This window comes from Rutidosis leptorrhynchoides, unplaced genomic scaffold (genome assembly GCF_046630445.1).
Source record: "Rutidosis leptorrhynchoides isolate AG116_Rl617_1_P2 unplaced genomic scaffold, CSIRO_AGI_Rlap_v1 contig360, whole genome shotgun sequence".
Taxonomy (NCBI): domain Eukaryota; kingdom Viridiplantae; phylum Streptophyta; class Magnoliopsida; order Asterales; family Asteraceae; genus Rutidosis; species Rutidosis leptorrhynchoides.
The window spans coordinates 61,838-74,049 of record NW_027266598.1 but is presented as its reverse complement, the minus strand read 5'-3'; the positions used below and the strand labels follow the sequence as shown (position 1 = coordinate 74,049).

The window sequence follows — 12,212 nt, the reverse complement described above, 5'->3', positions numbered from 1 at the left end:
AGTTTAAAGTGAGTACCATCTAAGATTTGTTAGCTGCAAGAAGCCTTCTTTAATAAGGAACGTCAATCGACCAGGGGTTACTATCAAAAAATCAACTCCTGCTTCCAGAAATTCAAGCTGGGTTCTTTGTCGGAAGCCACCTGTGGCAACCATAGATCGAAATGGGACCCCTGATTTTGACATTGAGCGGCAATTATTCAACACCTGTAAAATTCATATATTCATCAAACAATCATGGGAAATAATATTTTCCTTCTAAGATGTTTAATTAGAAGCAAAGCAATTATGAATTGATTCAATTCTTTTTAATTTATATATTATCAAATTCCAGGAAGACTTCTCTTTCATAAATTATATGATGTTTTCAGAGTCTTCAGTTTCTAAACTCGAACATAATATCGACACCAACTCGACAGAGCTTTTGTCTCACCAGTTCTATAATCTATTTTGTCCATCCACTGTCATTTCTTCCTAATTGCAGGTGGTTTCTCGTGACCATACATATAAATGAGTGTGTAGGAAAAAAATAATACACGTAACCAACCTGTGAAGCCAGCTCAGCAGTTGGAACAACAATGACCACTCTAGGACTTTTTGGTGAGGATTTGCTAACCCCTTCAAGTTCTTCTTGTCTAAGGCGCTGAGCAACAGGTATGAGGTACGATAATGTTTTCCCTGACCCACTCTGATCAGCTATGATGCAAGTCTTCCCCTCAATAACAGAAGGAAACGCCATGGCCTGCAATCATTGAAGTTCATTGCCATGGAGGCAGAAGTTCTTGGTTCAGGAAAAGATATACATCCATCCAACTATAATTTATACAAATATGTGTATAAGTGAATAATCAGTTCAAGATACCTGAATATGAGAAGGACGAAGGAAATTCTGCTTCTTCAAACATTCAATCATATTTTCAGAGCAACCCAATTCTACAAAGGATTTTCGACTGAAAAAATCGGGATCGGAAACCTTGTTTTGATGGCTCTTTGCCAAGGTTCTAGATTCAGAATCAAGAAGATGAACGGAACCACCACTACCCCATCCGCTCGACTTAACAGAAGACGTTGCTCGAGTAGCTTCCTCCCTTTTACTGGTGCGAGAGGGTGTATCGAAATCATCCATATCGAGAGGTCTTGAAGAGTTATCAGGAGATTTCTTGTCTTTAAATCGAGCAGGTGACCGATCATCATCATCTCCATCATCATCATTTCGGGTAATATTTTGTTTCCTCGAAAGAGAAGTCTTTTTGACAAGAGCTTTGACCCTTTGTGCTTTCAATCTCCCAAAGCCAGTTGCAAATGCCGTTGATTTAGTTGAGGAATCATCATTATCTGATTTTAGCAACAAGTAACTTTACTTAAAATACACTATGCAAAAAAACAATATAAGCTAAGCTAACAATCAATTTCTCAAACTATATAAGAACCCAATAGAAAATTCCGATATAAGCAATCATTGTTTCATGCTACATATAGATTGAGGATAGAGAAGAAGCTTGACCTGGCGGAGAGGGTTGCTGATGACGGTGGTTGTCAACATCAACGGGAGAGCGAGAAGCTCTTACAGATAAAATGAAGCATCCTCCGTCGCGGCTCGTCGGAGTGGTGGTGGCGACTGAGCTTTTGGAGCGTAATCTTGTCGAAGGAAGAAATGGGAGGTGAGGATATTTTGCAAGCATCGTTTCTTTGTTCCCGGGTTTTAGCTCTGTAAATCAGTATCTATGTAGATGATAATAATATCATTACAAGGATAAGGAAGACGGACTTTATTGGGCCGAATTTACCAACATTTAGCCCAATTGAACCGAATTCCCAATATTTAGCCCAATTGAATCGAACAGAATCCTCTGGTTAACACACTTCCGGCCCATTAAGGATGAGAAAAACTGACCAACCAAGTCAAAGGGTGGCAGTAAATTCACGCCGGTTTTTAATAAATTCACGCTAATTTCAATTAGTGTGGTGATCTGGATACTTTTAGTATTTTATCAACAGCCTAAAGTCTTCTAAACTATCATTTCACCTCTAAATAAGTCTAAAAAATGTGAAACTATCCATATCTTTATGAGTACAACCCTCCATACTCTCAAGGAATAATAATCTCTCTGAAACTTCTTCTCCTCCGACCGACGTTCTCAAACTATTTTGGAGGTTTAAAAGAAAGAAAATTAAATTAGACTTGTACTCGGTAAAATTAAAATAATTCAATATTTTTTTTTAGATTATTTGAAATCTTCTTTTCTCAAGCTCATTTTGGTCTTCATTTTGGTGAATATTGAAGTTGACCCATGGAGATTTGATCTTCATTTTGGTCTAGTTATTATTTTGAGTGGGTTAACATAAATTTTTGATCGACCTTAATTGTTTCTGAGTTCTACGAATATCGTGTGTTCATGAAAATTTGAACTTTTCATGAATTGAATGAGCTTTAGCTTCTCATATTCGATGGATCATGCATTTTTAACTCAAATTTTGGGCTTTTTATGGCGTCGGCGGCAATGGTGTGAGGTGGTTGTCTAACAGTGGCTAGAGGATTGTTGGCAATGACCGTCAAAATAAACATTCTGCCAAAATAACTCAGTATCTCCATGGGTCAACTTCAATATTCACCAAAATGAAGACCAAAATGAGCTTGAGAAAAGAAGATTTCAAGTAATCTAGAAAAAAGATACTGAGTTATTTTAATTTTACTGAGTACAAGTCTAATTTAATTTTCTTTCTTTTAAACCTCCAAAATAGTTTGAAAACGTCGATCAGAGGAAAAGAAGTTTCAGAGAGATTATTATTCCTTGAAAGTGTAGAGGGTTGTACTCATAAAGATGTGGGTAGTTTCACATTTTTTAGACTTATTTACGGGTGAAATGATAGTTTAGAAGATTTTGGGCTGTTAATAAAAGGCTAAAATTATTCAAATCACCACACTATTTGAAATTAGCGTGAATTTACTAAAAACCGGCGTGAATTTACTGCCACCCCAAGTCGAATCCGTCGGCCAATTTTAAAATTTACCTGAGATTAATCCGATCGGTTGAAATTGATCGAGTATTTAGTCATACTGAAATCGATTTCGTTAGAAAAAATCGATTCATTTTTACTGGTACTCTAATTTTTTTCAAGTCAAAAAGCTTATAAGAACCAAAATCGAACCGACCTAAATCATGATTCAAGAATTCGCTCCATTGAAGAGCACAAGCTTCAAAATTGGTTTGATTCAGATCATTCAAAAGTTCTAATTTCGGCCGGTCTAATTTTTGGTTTTCAAACTATTCGGTTTAGAGATCAGTTGGATTTTGATTGGTTCGATCGGTATGACTTAATTGAATGTGTTTTCTTGGTCAGGAAGTTCTGAAATATTGTCTATGTGGTCCTTGTAAAACTAATTGAAGCATGCATGGTCTGCCACTCTGCCATTATCCTATATGTATATAGCTGATGTATGTATGTCTGTCTTTAGGATCAGGAATTCAGGATGGTCCTTTCCCGGCCACTTCAGCCTGAAATTGGCATTCTTCTTCCTGTAATTTCTTTGCTTTGCCATTTCCCAAAACTAATCTTGTCGTGCATCCTTTATTGGCATCCACGTGTCTGCAAAGTCAACGATTGTCGTCAAAAGTCAAATACAGTTCTTGGGTTACTCCATTATTCAAAGTTCAAACTACATTATCCTCGATCCATAATTATGCAATTTACATTTTAACTAGACTTTAGACGATAATTTTCAGATGAAATCCTTAATCCTTCAAACTAAATAAATTCGTAAGTGTCGTGAAAAACATATCTAAACGAATTACAATCAAAAATACATTAGTTATATGTTCGGATATAAAACAGAAAAAAGAACATCAAGTATAAATAAATTAAGCTCAATTAATATTCGAGAGAGTTGTCGATAGTGTCGAACTTGCTGGCTAGTTGTTAGCAACAATAAATTCCAAATCCTCCTCAAACTTTCCCAATTAAGTAGTCATACCCAACATTTATTTCAGTATATCATTCTCTAATTAATGTTACAAATTACAGAATCCAGAACCAAAGCACATAACTATTAGTAGCTGGATGAAAGTGACACCACAAAATATCTAACAATCAAATGAATTTTTGTGTATATACACTCTAATTTTAGAAGTGCACCAAGCCTGCGTATTTAGCTTCATTATCAGATTATTACATCACTCATTCTATCTATACGTATATAAATACCTACATCCATACAAATATACTCTAAATATACACTATGATGATTATTTCTTGGTTGTTGGGTTTGGTGCAATCACGTTATGCACGTCCCAATGAAATTTAATCTTTAAATCGATCGGGACCATATTGGCTGAGAGAGATTGTATAATGTATGGTTTGCTGCTTATATATATTTACAAATTACAACCAGAAGTTTAATAGTATTGTTGTTGGTGAAATTTAATTCTAAGATCATCGTTTGGTAGCACATTACCTGGTGAAATCTAAGGCTCATTGTTTTTCCGATTTTATCTTTTAGATTTTTGTAGTAATTTTGTGAAAAATTTTTAGTTAAAAACTTCTTATCTTAAATATATAAATCGATTTTTATTACATGTGTATGGTCAAAATTTCATATTTTAGGGTGGATTTCCTCGATGATTAATTGAGCATCCGATTCTAAAATGAAATGTTGCAAGTTTACTCTTCATAGGAGCAAGATTCCTGTAATATGACTCTATCTTCAGCTTTATTCCAATAGGAAAATAATTTTGTGATAAAAGGACTTAAAGCTTTATTCCCTCTAAAGAAAAAGACTAAAGCTTTATTGCTGCATTTTATTTACCTTTATTTGACAGAAAAGTATTTACTTTTCTACAAACTTCTCTTTACGAAAAAGCAAAACTGTAGGAGGACAATTATTTAATGGTTAAAACATAAGACATTGTCTATCTCTTTAAAAGATTAAAAGTTTAAATTCCGTTGAGAATAAAAAATACCTCTACAATTTTTATTGTATATAAAAAAGAGTAATTTATAGACATTAACACGATATAGTAATGTAGTTTGAAGAATGTGTAATGTTACTGAAATATTTTCATCAAAAAGAAAATGTTACTGAAATATTTCCTTCAAAAGAATAAAAATAAAAAATTGTACTGAAATATTAGTGGGGTTCATAACTTTCTGAAACTTTAGGGAGTAAACATTAGAATTGATCAAACCTCAGGTTGTTAATTTGCAAGTTATCATTGTACTTACGTGACAGCTGGCAGTATAGAGATGACGACTGTCTCTTTGTACTGACGTGTCATCTCATCACAGCCGGTGACAATAACTGCATCTTACCACAGTGCACTTTAACTTTATTTCCAAAGAGACGGTCACCCACTCACGTGATCCACGTAGGTACGGATATATCCACGTAGACTCGGACAACCGTTTGCCCCTGAACCAATTCCCAATGTGGAAAGCCAAAACCAGGTATTAATAAAAAAAAGAGAGAGAAAAAAAAGCTAGAAGACAGGAAACTAGAGTGAAGTAAACAACATTTAATAGACAAATCTCAACGGCTTACCTCCTTGTTGTTGTCGTAAATAGTTTTATCTCCATCTTCTTCTTTCTCTCTCTCTCTCTCTCTCTAGCTCTGTATCGTTCTTAACAAGCTAAAAAAATCAAGTCTTTTTCTTCTTCCTTTTGATGCTGATTGTGTTTTGGCTCAATCTTTTTCTTCATTTTCCTCAACAATGGCGGTTCTGAAGCAGAGAGGATTAATGGGTTCTTCTTCTATTTGGTTAATGATGATGATTGGAGTTCTTCTACAATGCAATTTCTTCCTTCTCGTGTCTGCAATTTTAGACCCGGTTGATTTCTTGGCTCTTCAATCGATTCGAAAATCGTTAGATGATATGCCCGGTTCGAACTTTTTCTCTACATGGGATTTCACCTCTGATCCTTGTAACTTCGACGGGGTTTATTGCGACGGCGATAAGGTTATCGCCCTCAATCTCGGCGACCCACGTGCTGGTTCACCGGGTCTGTCGGGGCGACTCGACCCGGCAATCGGCAAACTCTCTGCATTGGCTGAACTCAGTATCGTTCCGGGTCGGATCGTCGGTGGTTTGCCTAAAACAATCGCTAATTTAAAAGACCTCCGGTTTCTCGCGATAAGCCGAAACTTTATCTCAGGTGGAATTCCGGCGTCTTGGGGTGGTCTCCGAAATCTGAAAACACTTGATCTCAGTTACAATCAACTAACCGGTTCGATTCCGAAATCGGTCGGTTCATTGCCGGAGCTAACCAATGTCATCCTCTGCCACAACAAACTCTCCGGTACGATTCCTGCTTTTACTTCTCGGTCGTTAATCCGGTTCGACTTGAAAAACAATGCTCTCTCCGGTTCACTCTCTCCAATTTCTCTACCTCCGTCGGTTCAATACCTGTCTCTCTCCTGGAACCGCCTAACCGGCCCAGTGGACCGGCTCCTGAACCGATTGAACCAGTTAAACTACTTAGATTTGAGCATGAACCAGTTCACCGGCACAATACCAGGTCGGGTTTTCACATACCCAATGTCCAATCTTCAATTACAACGAAATCAATTCTGGGGACAGCTCGAGCCAATTAATCAGGTAACAATTTCTAGGGTTGACGTGAGCTACAACCGATTATCCGGTCACATATCGCCGTTATTCTCGTCGGTACAGAATCTTTACCTTAACAACAACCGGTTTACCGGAAGAGTACCGGCAAGTATAGTTAGCCGTTTGTTAGCGGCAAATATTGAAGTATTGTATTTGCAGCATAATTACTTAACTGCCATCGAGATTAATCCAACGGCTGAGATTCCTTTGAGCAGTTCGTTGTGTCTACAGTATAATTGTATGGTCCCACCAGTTCAGACTCCTTGCCCGTTGAAAGCTGGGAAGCAAAAGACAAGGCCTACTACTCAGTGTAACGAGTATAGAGGGTAATTTTGGAAGTTCATGTTTTATTTACTAGGGGCAGTTTTAGAAGAGAAAAATTATAGTAGTATAATTAGATTGTTTTTAAATTTTAATTTGGTAGGTTTATTGACTAAATTGTAGATTTATTAATCATTATAATTTATTTTTTGTGGGTAAAAGATTAATAAGATGAAAATTGTTGTCGATAGTTTAATTTTTCTTTTTCAACTAGAGAAGTTTAATAGAAATATCTTTTCATAAATAAATTTCTGATCGTTTCTTGTCATTTTAATTTCGTTGTTTAGCTTCTCGCGATATATATATATATATATATATATCGTGAATTAATGGCAATTGCACTAATTTTTGGGAAGAAAGTTTATTTTCCCTAGTTGGGTTGGAGGTCGATTGCAATAATTTCTTGGACATTTTTTGAGGTGAATAGTTGAGTCATGAGTGTTTGTTAAAAATATTAAATTTGTTTCGACTAAAATTTTACAAGTTTGTTGCCTATCTCTATAACCATTCCACCAAAATCATAATCTAAAGTTGCTTTTTTTTTTTTTTTTTTTTTTTTTTTTTTTATGGATAACGAATCCATTTCATTCATTTGATAAACAAATTACGAACATAATATTTGAAGTTATATTTATGAAGAAAAACATCTTCTAAATACATGAAATACTTAAAGAAAAACACCGAACCAACACAACAACTTTCAAATTAAGATGGTGCCGCAAAGATTCATATATCAATATTCAGATATAGAAATTTACTTTTTTACATTTATTTTAGTGAAAAATTATTAACTGGGGGATACTCAAGCTCAATAATGATCAAATTAGAGACCTTTTCTTTCTTTTCCTTTTTAAAACTTTCACAGCTTTTCATTTGCACGGGCCTGCTATGCTGTGAAAAAATTGTACTGCAATATTATTTGAAGCCACCCAGATGAGATAATGACTGAATACTTAAAAGTGATGAACATTTATCTCTTTCTTTTAGAGGTCTCTTTTTAAAAAAAAAATAATTTAATAATAATATGTTCACCTTCTTAAAAACTTCAAAATGTTCATCAAAATAATCAACAAGCTAGCACTGCATCATTACTTTCAATTAGGGTTGGTGATTGTAATTACTACATACTACTTTGTATAATAGAGGTTAATATTTATTTATGTAGGTCTTTAATATACGAGGGAGCAAACTTTATAAAAAACTAGAATAAATAATTAAAGAATTGATATTAATTATGATCATCGACGTCTGATAATTGATTAGTTTATATTAAGAGTTCATAAACTTAATTTCATTAGAGTAGAAATATAACATGTGAAAGAAAATGAGGTTAGGTGCATGGTTGATAATATTTAAGGACATGCACATGGAGACATATACGCTAGATGGGCAATATATCTAGCTAACGTATTCATTTTCTTCTACTCTGGTTAGTTGGGATCGGTATCGATCAAATTCAAGAATTGAATTGAGTCAACAATAGTAGATCACCAGGGAGTGAATCATAAATAATACTACCTTCGTCGTCTGAAAATACATGTCTCTTTTCTTACGTAATTATGGACTATATACGGAGGGAGTAGTAAACTATATTTATTGTGAGTACTAATTAACTAAATCCGTCAAATTCAACTATAATTTACTTTCCGACCAATAATAGTTTCAATCATATTTGTTTCTCTTGAACCCTAGATACACAATTTCAGGTCCATGAGCTTTAGAAGCGGACTCAATCGACTCGTATAGACAACTTGACCCGATAGAATTAAGGCAGGACGTTGTTGTCGCGAGCTTCAAATTGGAGTCCATCCATGGAAATCAGCGTCCACGTAGGATCATTTTTACAGAGTTAACCGCTCTGTTAGTGCCAGGTGGCACTTTACATAACGTTTCAGACCTGACGGAGGCACTTAATAACGTTAAGGACTTATCTTCAGCATTAATTAGTTTAAGGATTCTAATATGTGATAATATATAGTTTAAGGACTTCCATTTAATTTGACATCTGAAATTGAAATGGCTTTGTATATTCATACTGTATGAATAAAGTTTTTCCTTTGTTGGGCCTGGAAAAAGCCCAATAAGTTTGAAATGCTTTTAGCGAGCCCAAAATCTTGCTTTATGTCTCTTTAATTTTAATTTTTCTTTTTCTTTATGTCTCTTTACTGCCATAATAATATATTGTCGTTGTATTTCAAAATTGGGTTTTGTGAAAAGATTGTGATCTGGGTTTGATTGAGAAGTGAGATCGATGTTGAGGTGCATAGCTTGTTCAAAGCCACAGCTTAACAATGGATCTTCGCTTCAACATCAACTGGAAGTTGATAAAGAAGAAGAAGAAGATCATGTCATCGACACTCCGAGAACAAAGCAAGCCATTAAGAATCTCACTGCTCAGGTAATGGCTCTTTTCTGTTTGAGTTAATGATGGAAAGAACCAGACTTTGTATAACCATTTTGTGTTTGATTTAATGCGTTGTGTTTATTTGAATCGGGGAGATGCAAATTTAGATTCCCTTGAATTGATTAGTGTATTTAATTTGAATTGTTGGATGAAATGTGCTGTAAAGTTTAATGGAGTGCCTATTTTGAAATGAGTTTGCGATCGTGTAATGGTCTGATTGCTGACTGTGTTGTTTTACTTGTCGTTTCGAATTTTTAGATCAAGGAAATAGCATTGAAGGCATCTGGAGTGTATAGAAACTGCAAGCCGTGTTCAGGGTCGTCGAACAATAAAAACCAGAATGGGAAATGTGGTGATTCCGATGCAGCTTCAGAAACTGCTAGGTTCCATCATGCATACCGTAGACCAGGGAGTTCGAATTCAACACCAAGAGTGTGGGCTAAAGAAATGGAGGCTAGGCTTCAAGGACTATCAAGTGGTGAGGGGACTCCAGCGTCGATTAGTGGGCGGATGGAGTCGGTGATTTTCATGGAGGAAGACGAGCCAAAAGAATGGGTTGCTCATGTGGAGCCAGGTGTTCTGATAACTTTTGTCTCTTTGCCCGAGGGAGGGAATGATCTCAAGCGGATTCGATTCAGGTACTCATTTGCCTCTCTCTTTTTATGGAGCTACGTTCTGATTTTGATTGAACGTGTTTTGGCTTGGACGATTGGACGTGGTTATGGAAAATGGGCCACACATATGATGTGATGTTTTTTTATGTGTTGAAATTTTTTTGTTGCTGTTGCCCCAATGTGTTCTGTTTCTGAATTTACCTTCTTCATTATGTGCACATGTGAAATGCTTTCCATTTCCATATTATGATTGGAGTGGCCCAGGGCAATATGGGTGATACTTTGGATCTTGACCTACTTCCCTTATTCTCTTACAGCTTTCCTGAAATTCCAATTAATCATGCTATGTCGGCTCAATAATTCTTGAAAAGAGATTGTGAATCCACTAAAAAATTGTTATTATTTTTCTCATGCTTGATTAATTGCATTTACCTGGCTGATTTAAGGAAGAAGTTACTTAACATGCTCTGTTTTTTGATCGGTTCCTCTTGCCACTAATGTTCGATAGTGAAATGTAAGATTAGAATGGTTTTCACAAGTTCATATCAATTCATGTAAGTTGGCTGTCTCTCTAACTGTTCATTGAGCTACTGGCTTATTCAACATGTCAACCTTGACAAAAGAATTGGCCAAATGTAAATGCCTTTTTTCCTCTTCTTTACTAAGTTGATGACATGATGGACTGCTGACTGCGACTATTGTTACTTATCCTGTTTAAGTTGGTTATGCACAAAACCGTAATATTTATTGTGGACAGCATTTTTTTCTTCTAAGTTTTCATTCTTCTTAGATCAGCATTTCCTATCATCTATTTATTAATGTTACCAGCCGTGAAATGTTCAACAAGTGGCAAGCTCAAAGGTGGTGGGCAGAAAACTATGACAAGGTCATGGAGTTGTACTTTGTTCAGCAGTTCAATCAACAAGCAGTGCCACTTCCTACTCCCCCTAGATCTGAAGACGAGGTGAGTTGGCACTCTTTTCTCATATTTGTATATATTCTCATGCAAGTGAAATTAGTCAGAGTCCCACTTGTAATCGTATCACAAACTCTTGCTTGTTGTTGTACATTCGTCAATAGACTGAAGTTGTACAATTATTATCTTTAAATTTCGTTGCAGAAGGGCACCATCGTATACATAATTTGTATATTATGCCAGATCATTTTGTTTAAAGACTCCAATGCAATGTTCATAGGATGGATACTTTGTTTATATGACAGAACTTGAGGATGGCGTCTGCCAAGGACAGCCCCGCGACTCCGCCGAGTAAAGAGCGTCCTCGAAACTTGCACTATCCACCAGGGATGGGTTATTCTTCATCAGATTCACTCGATCAACCACATATGCAGTCCCACCACCACCATGGTCGTGACTCAGGTGGTCTTGCCTCGACGCCGAAGCTGTCAAGCATCAGTGGGGCGAAGACGGAGACGTCATCCATAGACGGTTCAGCGAGGACTAGTTTCTCAAGAGACCAAGACCACTCTGGGGAGCTTTCTATCAGCAATGCTAGTGATATGGAATCTGAATGGATTGAACAGGATGAACCAGGTGTATACATCACTATCAGAGCACTTCCTGGAGGCACTCGAGAGCTAAGACGTGTCCGGTTCAGGTAAGTCTCATGTAATATTGGAACTGATTATGTATATATTATTAACAAATCAAAATATCACTCTTTACTTTCGAATCTAAACGATGTTCATTTAATTTTCGGGTGCAGCCGAGAGTTGTTTGGAGAAATGCAAGCGAGGTTGTGGTGGGAAGAGAATCGAGCAAGGATACAAGAACAGTACTTGTAACCGAGCAGCATATGCATTCTGAGATAGACAAAAACCTCCATTAACAGAAGCTTTACATGTAACAAACCTGTGTAGCAAACTTCATTTTGCTTATAGATATATCTTTATCAGGGTGGCTGGATTCATTTGACATTTTAACATCTAGCTTTGTTTCTAATTGGATTAAATCAGGCTTTCTGAAGTTTAACTCAATATTTAAAGATTATGGATCTTGAATTTCAGCCCCTTTATTTAATGGTCAGTTTGAAATAGTATTTGAAATATTTTAAAAATACAATTATTAACCCTAATTCAAAAAAATTAAATCAAGGGTTGACCAGCTGATGGTCATTGGCAACTAATAATATATTTAAATTTTAATATTGACTTAATCATATAGTTGGATTAACTTATAAACACATGTTAGTGAAGTGTGATAGTGATATAGGAATCTTTAATGGTGTGTCATGTGTGGACAAACACAAACCGTAA

The 12,212-nt window shown here is 35.9% G+C and overlaps 3 protein-coding genes across 3 annotated transcripts; 2 read left to right on the top strand and 1 right to left on the bottom strand.

The window, feature by feature from the left end:
- Window positions 1-16: 16 nt before the first annotated feature.
- Window positions 17-1,679, bottom strand: LOC139883144 (DEAD-box ATP-dependent RNA helicase 50-like; the record flags this gene model as incomplete). The annotated part of the gene is made up of 4 exons (XM_071867357.1): window positions 1,502-1,679; window positions 860-1,332; window positions 545-739; window positions 17-204 (listed from the first exon to the last, which is right to left on the bottom strand). Coding segments are annotated over exons 1-4 (1,034 nt in total), but the record flags the coding sequence as incomplete, so codon positions are not given.
- Window positions 1,680-5,702: 4,023 nt separating this feature from the next.
- LOC139883143 (uncharacterized) lies at window positions 5,703-6,929 on the top strand. Its single transcript, XM_071867356.1, has one exon. It carries the CDS (start codon window positions 5,703-5,705, stop codon window positions 6,927-6,929), a length of 1,227 nt encoding a protein of 408 aa, XP_071723457.1.
- A 2,242-nt stretch (window positions 6,930-9,171) lies between these two features.
- Window positions 9,172-11,741, top strand: LOC139883146 (protein Brevis radix-like 2). The gene is made up of 5 exons (XM_071867360.1): window positions 9,172-9,318; window positions 9,583-9,962; window positions 10,767-10,902; window positions 11,160-11,554; window positions 11,663-11,741. The coding sequence occupies exons 1-5, from the start codon at window positions 9,172-9,174 to the stop codon at window positions 11,739-11,741; spliced, it is 1,137 nt and encodes a 378-aa protein (XP_071723461.1).
- The last annotated feature ends 471 nt before the right edge of the window (window positions 11,742-12,212 follow it).